We start from the raw sequence: 17,727 nt of genomic DNA, 5'->3' as shown, positions 1-17,727 counted from the left end.
CACTATGGATATGATAGTTCCCATAATTTTTTTCTCAGTTTTCTTTTCTGAAACCTTTAGGGTACATTTTGGGCCTACATTCTTCGAGGATATGTTCGGGCGCCTTCGGCGACCCCGGCGTCTTACGCGGCCGCGTACTTCGTTTGCACCTCCGACTGGGCCTTAACAACTGCTCTTACTTGGGAGGGGGTTTACCATTATGAGCCTACTACTAGATTTTCATCCATTTAGCTCTCATTTTTTATTTCGCCTCTCTTCCATGCATTGAAATCTCCGACTCTTTAGATCCCCTCTTTTTACTAACGCCACTCATCTTCCGGAAATGAAACTTAATTCAAACTTATTGTCAGTATAAATTAATCTCAGAGTCTTACGTAGATATACTATCGCTTTTTCCATCTTATGTTAACCAGATGGCAATTTTGAAAATGCTCGCAGAAGTACTTTTTCCCCTTCTGCCACCATTATGAGCACGCATCACTCTCGCTCAACCATTAATATTTCGTGAAGCACTACTAACCCCTCTCTTATACGTGCTGCGGTCAGTAACGGATACGGAAAAAACTCAAGGGGGGGGGGGCGCAAAAGATACCTTGAGTTACCTTTACTTTTATCGTAATAAAAAATAATCAAGTCAGATACAAAGTTTAAGAAGTTTTTAATTAAAGTGATTATGTAAAAATACAAGACAATGCCTTATTATGATACAAAAAAGTTACAATTGTGATTCTGTAATGCTTGGCAATACGGGTGGCCCCACAAGGGGAGGGCGCGCGCCTCCCAATCTGTATCCGCCTCTGGCTGTGGTAGAACTTAAAACGATGCATTATTTTCCAAGGAGTATGTTGAGCCCTTAAGCTGTTTTACACGGGCATTTTATTGCACTTTGCACAACTAATTATTTTCTCAATCTGGCACGAATGCAGGAACTAAATTAGAACACAGGGTATTTTGCCATTTCGCATTCAAGCATTCTCGCTCATGTTCTAGCAATTCTCCGCTCTACACAACGCAGTTTCAAATGCTCACTCGCACGTACGTCAGATTTTTTTAAGTACATGCCCGATTGACAAGCAATTATTACGGCAAAATGTAAAAAAAACTTCACATTTATTACTGAAAAACAAACTTATACGTGTACATTGGAACTCAAGACGTCACTGCCCCCCTTCTACCACTATTTGAGTAACCCATCCATATAGACGTATTGGCGTATTTTCTTAGAGGGATCACGGCATTTTTAAAAAATATTCATTTTTCACAACCTACTTGGAAAAGCAGCGTGATTTCCATTTATCTGGTAATTTAACCGTATATAAGTACTTATAGATAATCTAACAACTGTTGATCGAGCTCCAATAGCGAGGCCAAATCTTTCAAAAATAAATCCGCCCACTTTACGGGTTCTATGATCTGAAAGTCGTATTGTAAAAATATAATTCCAAGGTGTAACAGCGCATCTTCCCAAGAAAACTTGCATTAGCATCTTTCGCTTCTAATTGAGAACAAGAAACTACGCTTAAGTTAGTTAGTACGGATGCTTTGCCGGGAGGTTGACGCTCATTGGTCACTCAATGGATGTTTCCGCCGTAATTATTATACACACAGGGTAATTTTCATTCGGTCGAAAAAAAAGTGGATGGAAACCATTTGATCTTCAGGTTAGTGAAATGGACTTGGCCCACCTAACCATCAAATACCAACGGATATGCAGTACACGCACTAGTAAAGTCCTTTCGAGACCGTACCTACGTCCCTAGAAAGTATGGATTTGTAAAACAGCGGGAGAAACTAGCGTGCGGTGTTGGTAGGCCAATGGGATTTCAGCGGCCTTCCGAAGCGAAAGCCAAAAAGCCCATAAAAGAACGACAACAACGCAGAACGGCGACATGAGGAACTTCTAAAAGAACTCATTCGCGCCAAACGGGAATTTTATTCAGACGTCATGGATATGGGGCTAATTTACTTTCACGCACCTGGGCGCTTATATGTCCCAATGAATCAACAGGCGCAAAGAGGACTTTTTTGTGTTAATGAATAAACTGGGAAACTGTCTTCTCCGTTGACACAGCTACATCAACTAAGTCATGGATCCAGAGAACAGGGGCGCAGCTAGGAATTAAGGCCTTGGGGGGGGGGGGGGGGTTTAGGTGTAATTAGGTGTAATACCGGGGTGTGTGGGAGTATGGAATACGCATCAGGATAAGCGGTAGGTGCGAGATTAATAAATGCAGAATTATAAGATAAATGGTTCAAACTGGTGAGTTTTACGACTTTGAGAGGGATATTTTATTAATTCTTACACTATTCTATTAGTAATATGAATCCAATCAAGTAAAATGGATTAAACTGAAAAATTTCTATGAGCTCTAGGGGAGCTAAGCATATGCTTTGGGGGGGATGGGATGGCTTGGGGTGGCACCCTCCCCCCCAGGCAACAGGGCTTTCGGGAAAATTTTTGAAAAACGACATGCCTGGAAATACATTTTACATAATTTTGGCACTTTAACTTTAAACATATGCAGTTATTATATGTCAAAACTAGACTATAGATTTAAATATTTTTTTTATTTGTCTGAGGCTTTGGGGGGGGGGGGGATCTATCCCCTTATCCCCACATAGTTACGCCACTGGAATCAGGCTTTTCCAACATCATGCAAAATCCATAAAAGCTCTCAATTTAACTAGATATTTACATGAACATTGCTAAAGGATGGAAGTATTTGGGGATATTTGTTCCCCCACTAGAAAATTTACTACGTAAATCCAGGCAACATCCATGGATAGAGAAAATTTGTAAGATAATGCCCTGTATGCAGAAACCTCTTCCCAACTATTCCTGCAAACGTTACCTTCTAGCAGTTCTAAGTAAGGTATCCCTTCTTCTCCAATGGAACAAGCATATAGGTTAATGTGAAGGCTTGCCTTCTCCTCCAAGTTTCCTCCTATTAGTATTGTATTTACCACAAATTCTCCTTTACCCTTATGAATGCTGAAAATAACAGATTCCAGAGGAGCCCCATTTCCTGTACTGCTTGTGGGTATTTATTGTTTTTTTTGTGTGCTCAGGTTAGCTAGAACTAATGTCTCCCATCCATACCACAATTACAGAATATAACAGCAACGAGAATATACAATATGAAGAATACGACGATTGTAAGAAGAATTTTCCATTTACTTTGGCAACTTGAATTAGCTACAGCTAATAGTAACTAGAATAAACACTCCCCATCTCATTCAACTTGCATTGCTTTTATCCTGTGAATTGGTAAATTTTTACTTCACCTACTTCTTATTTGGCTTAATGACTGGCTTCTTCTTCGGACCAATCCTGAGGATCTTGCAGTTCACCTGTGTTTTGCAAGCCACTGATTGGGAAATACTAATCTCGGAAAATCTTACCTTATTTTGCAGATTACAGCCTTCTGTACCGCACTGGTGACTTTGCCTGTGTGAACAAGAGAGGTGTCCTATCCTATGAAGGGCGCTCAGATTCACAAATCAAAGTCAGAGGACACAGAGTCGATCTCACAGAGGTGGAGCGGGCATTCAATACAGGTGTACCAGGACTTGCCAAGGCTGTAGTTCTCTGCTATAAACCAGGCCACATCAATCAGGTGAGTAATTTGCAATATAATAGTCACTTATTTTTAACAATATATAACAAAAGAAAAAAATTACAAGTCCAAATGGGAGTAACATCGAAATCTACTTTGAAATTTGTATGAAGCACATTGACCTTTCTACTATGCTAGTCATTTCGGTTTAGCTTGGCAATTTTGCTTCAGCAACACTGGGCACAATAAGGAATCTTCAACAATTGTTCAAGCATTCAAATAAATTAAGCATTATATTAAGCAAGCAAACATTTGTTGAAGATTCCTCATTGGGCCTATGCAAAATTAGCTACATTATGCAAAGTTAACTGGGTAAATTGTAAAACCTATTATTTATAGCTGATTGTTAACCTTTTACCTACTATACATGTATATATACGTGTGGACATTTCCTGACCCGGGAGACGACGGCCGTATATTTACGTGTGAGATTTTCCTAGCCAGGAAAACGAAAGCCGTATATATAAGTTTTCTAGCTCTCGACCTTTTAGGCCGGTCGCGGGTTTACATCGTCTTTGTCTCGGGACCCAACCCTGTGGGGTTTAGGATTTACCCTCGGAATCCGGGAGCAGGTACCCAGATCCCTCCTCTTTTATAACCCCTCTTAGCGGTAAGGGACAGCGGTCATACAATGGTTTATCCAGTCAGGTTTCGAAATAAATATTTGTTCATTTCTCAAGAAAAATAAAGTAAGAATTGAATTATTTGTCTTTTGAGCAGCACTTACAATTTTGAAACGAAATTCTATGATAAATATTAACTTATATCTCGAATTATGTATAAAAATTAACATGGAAATTGTTGCTGCATTAAATGCGTTAATATTGGCCTTAGAACTTCGTTTAAAATTTGACAATGCTCAGAAAAAAATGAGGAATTCAATTCAGTCTGTAATTTACGTGCAAGCAACAATTATCCATTTGCTAAATACATGTAAGCAATACATAAGTTGATCACGAACCAATGCCGCAAGTATGGTCGTAAACCCCATATGGTCGTAAAGTCGGAAAGGAGGGAGCACAACTACTCTCGGAGTCCGAGATAATGCGAAGTCCCAGCATGGAGGGGTCGAAAAAGGTTCAGCGAGACCCTTCTTAACGAATGCCCTCCAAAAATGCTCCGTACCATGAGAAACAAGGGTCTCTTGGGGCTCAGTACAGCAGTCATGCTAATACGAAAACTCCGCCGTCTCAAAAGGGTTAATTAGAGCAAATGCATTCACATAAAATGGAATATGAAGCAGCCATCCAAACTGAGCAACTTTACGGCAATGCACTGCAGTCACATTGATATCATCCATGGCACGTCAAATGATAAACTGTTGCTGCTTCCTTGCCTTGGACGTTTACATAAACGTCGGAGAGTTTGCTGGCAGGGCAGGACGGAGCCATTGCAATCCCCTCCACCTTGGATCCACCCTTTTTTTTTAGACAACCAATTCTTGTGCATCCTCCCACAGCAAAGCACCATGTTTAATAATAACTTCTCTCACTCCCGTCGTCACATCATCTATGCGTATGGACAGAAAAGAAGAGCCAGGGAGATTCTTAAGAATGATTTGAAAACAGTAAAAAAGTTGTAGGTCCAATGAAATTTCTAAGTGGAATACACACAGAATTTTCATTTGCAATGGAATGGTTTTCTACAATTGTACCTCAAGCATCTTGTATTACTTAGAAACAGAACTATATAATGAATATTCATGACTAATAATGATGATTAATGGCTAAAAACTCTTTTAACACCATACGGGGCAGTAGGTACTACAAATACACTCAGAAGCAGTAAAGGGAGTAAATGCTTGACCCATTCACCAAGTGCTAATTTAACAAAAGAACAATAAGACTTTGATTAGGAAACATTCCTAGTAAAATATTTTGGAGTTGCATGGTGAATCCATGAAAAAATTTTCCATACAAATTTTTGTACAATTTTCTGACAATATGTGCAATTTTTTTTCAGGCAATCGTTGCTTTCATCACTCTTGAGGATGGAATTACCATGACTGCAAATGAAATCGAAGGACTGCTACAAAAAATACTACCACCATACATGATGCCAGAGGTAATAAATAACATTATTTTTTTAAATTTGAAGCTGCTTAAAAAAATCATGGTAAAGGTTCCAAATAATTTGATGCAACTTGTCAACAAGCATAACTAATGTTAACCTCAAATATCTGAGAAAGATAGAGTGAAAAATTTCATATCACTATGTTAATTCTTTATTTTCAGGTGGTAATCACTGACAAAATTCCTCTTTTGGTAAACGGCAAAACCGACAGACAAGCTCTCTTAAAGAAATATGAGGAAGACTTCCAAGGTAAGGCAGCTTGGCGATGATAATGTTATATGCAAATTAAAATTAACAATTTATTATTTCTCACACATTTGAGGATTATGGGGTAAAAAATTACTGTATTACTATATAAATAATTATTGTGAGTGCATATGAATTGGTAACTTTCCAGCTATGAGTTGGAATTCACTGATTCACATGATTTGACATCACAAAACCTGCTACCGAGTCATAAGTGTGAAGATTTATTGCTTGGGCTTGGGAGAACAAATTTATTTAATTAGCTCAATGAATTGTGACTTTATGGGAATGGTGGACTACGTATTTCACATCATCCATGACCCAAAGCTTAAGCAACTTCAAATTCAACCACTATGATTCAGGACATGAGATAGGTACACATTGGATCCAGAAGGGAAAGGGACAACAGTCCCACGTATGCTCCCAGCACAAGACAAAAAACAACTACTGATGGGGATAAAATAACTATTAATCACCTTGGAGGGGGATAAGGGAAAAAAGTGTAAATCATAAAAGGAGTAAATTGAAGGCAGGCACAATTTAATGAAAGTAATCCCTTGGACTGTGGGAACGTTTATATTAGTTTTCTACCCTGACTGCAGAGAAACGTTTTTAACCCTCTTGGTGCTCTCCTTCTTCCTGGGGTACTGGCGAGAAATGCGGAGGGTATTTTCATAAAATGTAGCAACTAGGAAAAAAAACATTACAAAGCTATTTTATTACATACACATAAAGTTTTTTTATTATTGAGGTTAAACTGGTTAATATTGGCAAAATATTTTTACGTTTACTGAAACAAAATATATCAATGTAATAAGTTATAGCAAATTAAATAATGTACTATGTAAGAGCCGTTATATCGACCTGCCGCACTTTTCGCCCGAGCTGCAAAAGCCAATATATTGGCTCGCCGCACTAAAAGGGTTAAAAGTTTGACCCTTGCTCGACTACCTTCTTCAGTTTCCCATAATTTTTATTGCTACCCACCGGGAAGAGCCCAAGCACTCTTTCCCTCACCGTAGAGATTGGTAATGCGGCTTGACTCTCCCCGACCATCCCAGAAAAACATATAATGTTTAAAAACGTTCCTGCAGTCTAAGGGTTAAAGTATGGCTAAATGATCTTCTTTGAAAGTGAATCATGTCTTACATGAATAGTAATGATAAAAAAATGTAATTATGACAACAAAACAATTTAACTTAATTTTTCCTTACTTCAACTCAAATTTAGAATTAGCACCTAACAGGAGGAGCTTTACTATATGGCAATATTATCCTTTAACGTCTTATGAGGAAGCACCTTGAAAAAAGGCCTGTCTCATCTTACAATAAATTTTAAATGTCTTTCGTGCATATCCTTCAGTAAGCTGACATAAAGAATGTTCCCTCCACTGTGCAACCGTCTGGGGATTGTTTGTCCCATTGCAAATTGATTTGTACACAATATTGAATCCCAGGTTCTCTGGCTAGGGAAACCCGTGAATCAACATGCGAGACATCTCTTCCCAAAAAAAATATTTCGTCTACTATTGACGAAGTTTTCATCTCTCTCGTTTGTGGGCCATTTTTTTGTTCACATTATTAGACACTGTCACAAAAAAGGTGGGGAAAAATTGGAATGACTTAAAATTAATGGCAGAACTTCATAATGTACGAGAAAAATAAAACTAAGTGCATGATTAATCATGAAGGCGACTGCGAATATGAAGAGTCAACATACTTGAGAACACGACACTTACAGGTAAATTAGAAATTTTCCCTGGCAGAGAAGTGCATATCATACCTTCATTTCTCTTAATTGGAGCCAACTTCTTCCCGAAGTACTTACAATTTTATGATAGAAAATTATACATATTCTTCATGACAGGGACGCAGGTGGGAATCAAGGCTGGGGGGGGAGATTTAGGCACAACTAATACTTACGGGTGTGGGGGTATTGCATACCCACCAGGATACGTGGGAGTTGCAGGGGCCCTCCTCCAGAAAATTTTCAGATTAATGGTTCAAAATGATTAGTTTTACCGCTTTATGAGAGTTATTTGATTATTCCTAACACTATTCTATAAGTAATATCAATCCAATTAAGTAAAATGGATTAAACTTAAAAATTTCTCTGAGCTCTGGGGGGGGTTTTATCTCCCAAAACCCCCCCTCGCTGCGCCACTGCTTCATGATGTTACCGCATTATTGATACTTGTAACATAATATATATGGCATTTGGGGAACTAGCACAATCAGTAAATTGCTTTTATTTTATCTGATTTACTTATTGAATAATACAGGATGAATGAGAAAAGTTACTGTAGTTCAAATTTGCTTGCAATGCCCCAAAACTTTCCGCCTATTTCTATTTCGTTTCTGGTATGGTTGTGATGCGCTATCTGCCATGTTCCTTTAGGCGGCAAAGCGGACTTTTTAAAATGTAATAAGCGTAATTACGGGGAAGGCTTTGGAGATATTTAACTCATCCGGACTTGACGAAAATGTCGCATATTGCGGGAAAATGCAAATTGCTGGGGTGAAAAAGCGAGGTTTTCCTGTACACCGTATTTATCTCAGTGGGGGTTATTCCATCGCTCTCCTCTTTGTCTGATAATATGACAACTATTAACAAAGATATGGTGAACAAAAGTTCTGGAGAATATTAGCAGTCAGAAATAATAATCCCCCAAAAAAGAGAGAATCGTGAATCATATGTTGGCTGCCATCATAACACTTCCTGTTGAAAAAGTATAGTGCAAGCAGCCACACCATAAGTACCCATGCATTCAACACCAGGAATGGAGCCAGGAATTAAGGCAGGGGGGGGTTTAGGTGCAAAAAATATCAGGGTGTGTGGGGGTATGGAATACGCATCAGGATAAGCGGTAGGTGCGAGATTAATAAATTGCGGAATTTTTGGATAAATGGTTCAAAATGGTGAGTTTTACGACTTTCTGAGGGAGATTTTATTTGTCCTTACACTATAATTCTATTATAAATATCAATCCAATCAAGCAAAATGGATTAAACTTAAATATTTCTCTGAGCTCTGGGGGGGGGTTTTAACCCCCAAACCCAACCTCCCTCGCTGCGCCACTGTTCAACGCATCTCGTGGGGTCACAACTTATTGAGCATCACCATAATCCAATCTGACCTTAAGGAATGATCAAGATTTTTGGCAATCCACTCGCAGAAAATGACAGGTCTGATTGAGTAGCCATCAAATGTAGCAGGATAGGAACCTACCTGCTGGAAAAGAAACGTAGATTTGTTTATTCCTCAGTAACAAAAAATTTTGTTGCGTGCAGCACAAATTTTATCCCTCAATCTTATGGTTCTGAATATGAACCTTCAAAAAGTTTAGCTGCGAATCTTATGTCAAATATTTTAGAAAACTTTTTGTCCTCTCCCATTCCATTTCAAAGTGCCTTTCCTTATCATTCATACTAATTACATAATTGCTCAGCATTTACGTTTCATAAAGTTCAATTAAATCCGTTCTGAGATAAATAAATTTTTTCCTTGTCTATTTTCAGAATGGTAACCTTTTACGATTTATATTTTAGGCTATGAAAATGATGAAGTAAATCACATACAGCCAGATTTATCAGAAGTTCCAGCATCAAAAAAAGAAGCTGCCATGGTGCTGTTTCAGACAGTAGACCATGTTCTCAGAGGTAGCGGGGCAGCTGCAGCAACATTACAAGTTGGAGCCCACAACTGCACTCAAAGGCAGCGTAATTCACCCCTCAGTCTTAAATCTAACTTCTATGAAATTGGAGGGAATTCTTTGAATTCTGTATACACTGTGATGAGACTGCGGGATCAAGGATTCATCATTGGTGAGTTACAAATTCATATACATTATGCCCTTGCTTTACAATATCAATCCATTCCAAAGGAGCGTTGATGAGGCGAATTTGGTTGTGTACCTACATCAGCACATGTAAATGCTGCTGTCTTGACACCTGATGACCAGACCCATCATTTTGTCGGTTAACCTCCACTTACCTAATTAAATTGCCCAGAATTTTTTTCCTGTTATCTTCATTTTTTCTGACTTTTATTTATTCTTATGGTATGTATTCTGTTAAAATATAATTGAATTTTTTCACATAGAAATAGAGTTATACCCCCTGTCTACCTTAAAAGACCAACAGATGTCAAAATGACGGGTTGGTCTTTAAAGGTAGACAGGTGCAGGGGCACAGCTAGGAATTAAGGCTAGGGGGGGTTTCAAGCACAACTAATATGTATTGGGGGTATGGTATACCCACCAGGTTAAACGGAAGGTACGGAGCCCTTCGCAAAGAAAAAAATTCAGATACATATATGGTTCAAAATGTTGAGTTTCACGGCCTTCTGAGGGATATTTTATTAATCCTCACACTATTACACTATTCTATAAGTAATATTAATCCAATTGAGTAAAATAGATTTAACTCCAAAATTTCCCTGAGCTTTGGGGGGGGGGGGCGCCCCCAAGAACCCCCCTTACTGTGCCACAGGACAGGTGGTACCTAATTCATGTGAATGATCTCCAACATTGTGATAATGATATATAGTTTAACTCAATTTTGCTAATTGGTTTACTTTTTCTCCTCTGTGATATTTAGGCATTGGAGAATTCATTGCTGCTAAAAATTTGGGTGAGGTATTGAATATGATGTACTCTGAGGAAGAGATGACTAAAACATCACTATCAAAAATCAAGGACGTGGAGAAAATAGGTTCGACCATTGAAAGAGAAGCTGGCTTTCAGCATTACATTTCAGAGAGACTGTCCAACATTCACAAAGAGCATGCCTACAGGTGAGCATCAATAGATATTTCTGATTTTTCTAAGCCTCACAGAATACCTTATTCCTCCCAAACTCAGACAACCAAAAATTTTGGTTTCCATTGATCAGGTAGGTAGTCAGAAATTTTCCTCAGTGGATGCTTGAGTAGTATGTTGCTGGTATTTTTTTTCAGTTTCCACTCAGAGGAAAATCATTGATTTCATTAAATAACTACCTATACATTTTGTTTAAATAATGCTGAAACTTAGTCATCTTTGGTTTTTACCAAATTCGGTTGTAGTTATTATGGCTTGGCCTCTTTAGTCTCATTTTTTTTTAAGTGCATAGTTAATACAATCCAATTTTGAGGAAATAGCAGACCTAAGATCCTGATTTCAATGTACAGCTTTTAATAGCAAAAAGAAAGTCATAGGATAAGTGCCCCTCTGCTGGGCAGTTGCGGCACGGGGAGAAAATTTTAGGGGCTGTGATGCTTGCTCCTTGGATGGGTTTTTCACCACCCAAGATGTGGATGCTCATGCATCTGAAATTAGTTCATTGTAATGGCCATTTCACATGGTAACTACTCTTGCACAAGTTCACACCAATGGCCATGCCAATAAAACTATCCACCGCATGTAAAAGGGAAAATTCAGTAAATTTTCCATCATTTGCATTTAATTAGAGCATGTTCTAATTTTACTTGAACGATTACACGAAAGGAGTGCACAGCATCCATCTTGTTCACTACCACCACCTTACAGTTTTAAGATACATATTTTGTTAATTTGGACTGCAGGATTGCACCAACCTATTTTCACTTAGGAATTAAAGGTGAAAACATAAGATGATTCCACATTTGAAAGCCACTTAAAATATAATTAATCCATTCAATCGAGAACATGTTTAGATAGAAATTCAGAAAAATTGATGATTTTTTTGTGCAATATTAATTTGTTCTCATAGTGACATGAATGCAAGCTTCAAGCTACCATGGCACTGCAGCACAGGTGCGCAATATGGCACGTTCAATATGCTTAATTCTGCTTCTGTATTTATGATAAAACCATTTAACCCCACAACGGTGGGAGTTAAATTGCAAGCCTGACATTTTATGTGGAAAATATAAAAAAAGGCTATCCTTCTTCTCTGTCCCTCACTCAACCCTGCCCCACCAATTTAGCCTAAGAACTACTCATATAGGTGATCAGTGGCACCGACTCCATGGGGCCTGAGGGGTCCCGAGCCCTCTCAAAAATTTGGGTGTGAGAAAAAAATGTGTCAGGCTTGTCCATTTTCCCCGGAGTGTCCAGATATCGAGATTAAAGTTATCAGGGCTCTAATGTTGATCATATGGCTCTTCTAAAATGCTTAAAAAACTTAAAACTCAATACTTATAAAATTTCCCGGGGCAAGATCCCTGGTTTGGGCCCCCCCAATATTTTTTCCAAGTCGGCACCCCTGTAGGTGATTGCCATAGTAGAAATTATTTTCAGTCTGATTTCCAGGTAGGCAAGAAAAGCAATCAAATATGACTACATAGTTTGAATTATTTACAGGATGATCACAACCAGTTTTTACCAAAAGGCAGATTTGGAGCAGTGGCTGATGCCTGGAATTTCAGAAGAAGATTACCATGACCTCATGGACAAGCTGTGGGAACCATTAATAGCAGCTAATTACAGGTAACTTAAAATACTGCATGAATGCGAGCTTAGGTTGCCTAAATGATTCCTTATCCTCTTGCACAATTTTATTATTTTCACTGCATTCAATCTTCAATAGCGATGCAGTGGAAAATATGCTAGTGGAATCTATGAAAGAATCTCCACTTCACGTCAGTCCCTCAATCAAAGTTTTTAAGAGTCTGACTATTCTTTCCAAAGTGTCAAAGCCAGAACTATCACTCATTATATCTTTTTATGTGTGACAATGGGTTAAGTTAAAAATTACAATTAATAAAGAAATAAGTGCGTAAACAGAAAACATTTAGAATTGCATGAGATTTTTATCTATTTGAATCATTTATCATTAATGATATTCAAATACCTCTTTAATATTTATTCACAGTTTTGTAGTACGCTCACTTCCTGATGGAGCAACAGTTGGAGTCGCCCTTAATTTTGATGCACATGATGAGCCTGCGATTGAAATTTCTAGCAAACTAAAAATTGTGTTTGACTTTCTCGCAAAATTGGAGGAGCCTATTAGGTATGAATTGAAATAAAGATAGAATACAATACACACATACATACAGAGCACAGAGAAGTATTGATCAATACAATATGATCATCAAAGATAATGATGAGGACATCACAAAACATATTCAGCTATGATCAGATATACATGATTTTTAATATTTTTGCAGGGCATCAGTATTACCTCAAGGCAAAGGTCGTGCCTTGTACAGCTTTATGATGGGTACTGATGAGTCTCTACCTTATCAAAAAAATATAGAAGTGATACAGTTTATGGAGGAAGAGGTTATAAGGTTGGCAAAGAGGCAAAATTTTGATGGAGTCTTCACCACCAACACAAGCCCACTTACTCAGGTATGGCTATAGTATAAAGGTTTTTCTCATTTGCATTAACAGTATATCTTACGAGTGAGATTAATTTCCTTACATTTTACCTTACAAGAGCGTAATATTATGGATACAGTATCTGAACTCTTCTTATATGTTCCACCAGTTGATCTTGTCCATACCTCATAATGTTTTGATAACCCACTCTGCCATTGACTTCTGGAGTTCAGCAAGCTGTGATATCTGAAATTTTCCGAAATTGAAACATTCGAGAAAAACAGATCAACCAGTTAAAAACCCAAGAAGAGTTCACCAACACAATATTCCCATTCAGAAATACCTCAGGAGGTCAATTTTTGATGCTGTCCTTTAGTCATAAGGAACAACTATTCTCTACTGGATCATAATCAATTATTACCCAACAGACACAATTATTTCTGTACTCAATTTGTTTTTACCCCTGAAATTTATGTGAGAGCCATGTTGTGTATGGTTGAAATTATCAGCCTCAATCACAAAAACAGTCAAAATCAGTGCATAATTGTCTTGTCTTTTGTCTTGTTCCATATTGACTGTTTTTTGCCTCTTTGTTGACACATGAGGTAACAGGAAGGTCATGGTAATGAAGAATGTTCATAATTACAAAATTAGCATGTGAAATCTTTGGAGATTATACATGGTATTTACAGCATTTTGACCCTTGTTGAAATGCATACCCCTTGTACCAGCTATGATTACCAGATACCAGAATCCAAAAACCTGGTCAAATGCACTTGCATTTGACCAGGTTTTTGGATTTAATGATGCACAGTTTCATGACCTTCATGTTGATCCTGGATTTCAGTAGCACTTCGTCACATGCATCATAATCATTACTGACCTCGTTCACTGCAATTTTGGCGGATAAACCATGACTGTTTCTGTTGGCATACAACATAATTGATTTCTGCTTACATGATTGCCTCTTGTAACACAGCCTATTGATGACCTTATCCATATGGTGTTGGGATAATGGGATGGAATGAGTTTTACGCCCTTCACTACACATTCCATTTATCACAATTATTTGGTTAATTAAAGCTACTTTTTGGCCCTCAGGATAACACACACAGGTGCCACTTCAACCACTAAAGACACACCTATGCCTATTGAAAAACATCCGATACCTGTCATGATTTTAAAATAATTTCTCTTCTTTCAGCAATTATGTACAGATGTGAGCAATTACAAGGTGTTGCTTGATTACCAAGTCAATTTGTACGTGGCCCCAGATGGAAGCAAACCTTTTGGAAAAGCTCCTTCAAGCCAAAGAGCAACAATATCCTGGAAATCTTTAAAAGCCAATTAATTTACCAAGAAAAGTACCTTGTCATTACAAGCATTAGTTGTAAATAATATGATATTTAATAGCTTTAAGGAAAGATAATAAATCTCATAAATTTTGAAACTATTTATTGTATCACTGATATGCAAGTGGCAAAGTCACAGCTGCAGTCCACATTCTTATTGAAAACAATTGTTATCTTGAACTTTTTCATGATAATTAGACTCAAGTTCTGTTAAAATTGATGGCTCATTGAGTAAGAAAACATCATGATTTAAATGCTGTGAATAAGAAAAGAAATGGTAGAGTGTTTTATCATCAGTTAAATTTTCTAGAAAATAAGAATTCTATTTTTTCCATCATGTGCTTCATTGTACATACCCATCCATATGCTGTATTTTTTATAGAACCCATCATATTGTTGCAATTGTAAATTAAATCTTTTAATTATGTATTTTTGAATAAAATTTGTAGGAAGAGAAGAGTGAATTATTTCAGTGAACATATGTATTCTCATTAATAACATTCGGATGATTCTACAATTTATATGCATCATTTCCACATACTATGGTACAATCGTTGCATGAAAGCCCCTCCAGAACAATGCACTTCATTCTCCTTAGACAAGCTGATGATGGAATATAGCTTAAATAGCCCACAAGCAATGCTATCTCTTTTAAAATTTTGAGGCATTCATCAAATGAAAGGATTTTTCAATCGGAAGCTTTTCAATTTGTATTGAGAAACATTTGAACTTCCACTATTCTTCATTGAGTAGGTAGGTATTTTACCAAAAACCCATCTTCCTAGGAACTTTCTCCCTGCATTCAGATAAAAATTATTTGAATGTGTGTCATAATTACCCCAAGTATGATGAGAGTAAGGATTATGTTGAAGGAAAGCTTAGTTAATAATGACTCAAATATGAATTGGGCACTAAGGTATCTGCTCACAAAAAATAATTTGGAAGACCCTCTAACTTGTCAATATTAACAATTCCACCTTAGGGCTTTAACCCTTTTGCTACTAACAATGGGAACATTTGGGAAGACATTTCTTGACCTGGGAGACGAAAGCCGAATATTTTCCTACGCAGGCGAACAAAAGTAAAAAATATCCGTTTCCTTGCTCTCCTCCTCTTATGATGATCACGGGTACGCGAAGACTTAGTTTTGGGATCCAACGCAGCAGGACTAAGGCCTTACCCTTGGAATCCAGGATCAGGTAACCAGACCCGTCTTTTACTGTATTTATCTGAATTTTTTCCAAAAATGCCCGAGGTAAAAGTAAATAAATTTTTAAAGTTTTTCCCGAAACAGGCCCCAAAATTAGTTGGGGGGGACTATATTCAGAGGGTGACTATACTCAGAGAAATATGGTATTACCCCTGTTTGTGGTAAGAGACCGTGGTTACACAATTGTTCATTCAGTCAGTTTGCTAAATCAATATTTATTCCTTTCTCAAAAAATATTAAGTAAGTACAGTGCAACCTCGATATAACGACACCCCACGGTGCACTAATAAACACTCGCTATAGCGAATTGTCGCTTTACCGGAGGTGGAGTATATAATAGCCAATATACCTGTTGCGAACAGATATACAGGAACAGGAGTGGTGCGGCGACAGATAAACATCTATCCGATAAACGTAAGCATAAATCCAGACGATAGGCGATGTTTTTTTGCATCACTAAATTTCCTAACTCAAATAACGACTAACTATTCAAACAATTTATAAGCGCCGCACTGAATAAAAATCATGCAAAGCATTGTTTCGTCAATCATTATATTTATCGAACGACAGTTTACCACATAAATTTGAGACTGAGCACTCCATTAACTTCATTTCTAACAGATCGCTAGCAGTTACAGAGGTTAAAGAGTCTTGATGAAAGTCTTCCGGCGGTGAAACCCTCGCTATGGCGAGAGCCAACGCCGAAAGGGTCTCGTAAAAACGAATTTTTAACACGCTTATTATAGGGTCAATTGACGGTGCATCGGCTATCTCTCGTAATAGCGGGGGTGTCGCTATAGCCCGTACTCGCTTTAACGAGGTTCCACTGTATTGAATTCACTGTCTTTTGAGCACCGTTTACAATTTTTAAACGAAATTCTGCCGGTATTGACTTATATCTCGATTTCAGTATAAACATCAACATGGAAATTGCTGATGCATTAAGTCCATTAATATTGACAGTAGAGCTTCTTTCAAAATTTGACAATGCTAAAAAAAATGAGGAATTCAATTTGAAGCCTGCAGTTTGTGCGAAAGCAACAATTATCCATGTAGTGGGTTTATTGTAAACATTTCATTCTAGAAGGAGTAGTTTTCCCTTTTGATGCTGTATTGGCTTGACCAACAAAAACATAAGTCACGTCTGACACACTGTTGTGCAGCAGTGGGATTAGAAGTTGGTGGGAAAGTTTCTAGTATTACGAAGAACAAAAGGTGGTGGACAAAAAATGAATCTGCATGATAAGTCATAGGTCATACATGCGGGAGAATCCTTTGATGTCAGCTGGAGCTGCATCTTAGCGAGGCCTGGCTAGCTGGACATTGTGCACATTGATTATGTATTCAGATAACACGAAATTCGCACATTCGCGGGAAAACCCCGGAATTCGCGTTATTGCATTTGCGACTTTTGCATGTTCTACTCATAAGGCCTTGTTTAAAAGTGATTTCAAATCCACTTGCATTCCTCATCAACAAATCTCTGACCAATTGTTATCTTATAGATCCTAACACCCCAATGCTTACACATTTTCTGAAGAAAAATTGTGACCCTCCTAATCCAGAAAGCTACCATCTACCTCCTGTCTCAGTCCCAAACTTGGATTGCTCCTTATCTTTCGAATCAATTCCAAACTGTTTTGCTCGAAAGTAAAAATGGAGCTGCAAAAGCTGTTTCTTTACCTGCCCCTAAAGGTGTCCAAAAAGATCTGCTCTGGATCCCATTCTTTACCTGATTTTTGTAAACGATTAACCCAATGTAACCAATTTGTGTAAATCATACATGACAATGTATGCAGACGAGACCACTGGTTTTCTTTCGAAATCCTTACCACCAGACCTAACTTCTAACAGGCATGCAGCAAGTAAAATACAGAATTGTACCTAAAAAATGAAGACCTAAACAAGGATAATACCCAGGTCATCTTTCTTAATTAAAATGAC

The 17,727-nt window shown here is 37.8% G+C and overlaps 1 protein-coding gene across 2 annotated transcripts in view; it reads left to right on the top strand.

Annotated features, from left to right (window-relative positions):
- Positions 1–15,030, top strand: part of LOC124154141 (tyrocidine synthase 3) — a 55,477-nt gene extending 40,447 nt beyond the window's left edge. For both annotated transcript variants that reach the window (XM_046527674.1, XM_046527673.1), the window contains exons 5-13: positions 3,415–3,617; positions 5,580–5,681; positions 5,852–5,939; positions 9,485–9,760; positions 10,535–10,730; positions 12,259–12,384; positions 12,770–12,910; positions 13,068–13,251; positions 14,426–15,030. In XM_046527674.1, the coding sequence (XP_046383630.1) occupies positions 3,415–3,617; positions 5,580–5,681; positions 5,852–5,939; positions 9,485–9,760; positions 10,535–10,730; positions 12,259–12,384; positions 12,770–12,910; positions 13,068–13,251; positions 14,426–14,572 (1,463 nt within the window). In that variant the 3' untranslated portion in view covers positions 14,573–15,030. The remainder of the gene's footprint in view (positions 1–3,414; positions 3,618–5,579; positions 5,682–5,851; positions 5,940–9,484; positions 9,761–10,534; positions 10,731–12,258; positions 12,385–12,769; positions 12,911–13,067; positions 13,252–14,425) is intronic.
- Positions 15,031–17,727: the final 2,697 nt, after the last annotated feature.

Source organism: Ischnura elegans, chromosome 2, assembly GCF_921293095.1.
Source record: "Ischnura elegans chromosome 2, ioIscEleg1.1, whole genome shotgun sequence".
Taxonomy (NCBI): Eukaryota; Metazoa; Arthropoda; class Insecta; order Odonata; family Coenagrionidae; genus Ischnura; species Ischnura elegans.
This window is presented reverse-complemented; position numbering and strand designations above follow the sequence as displayed.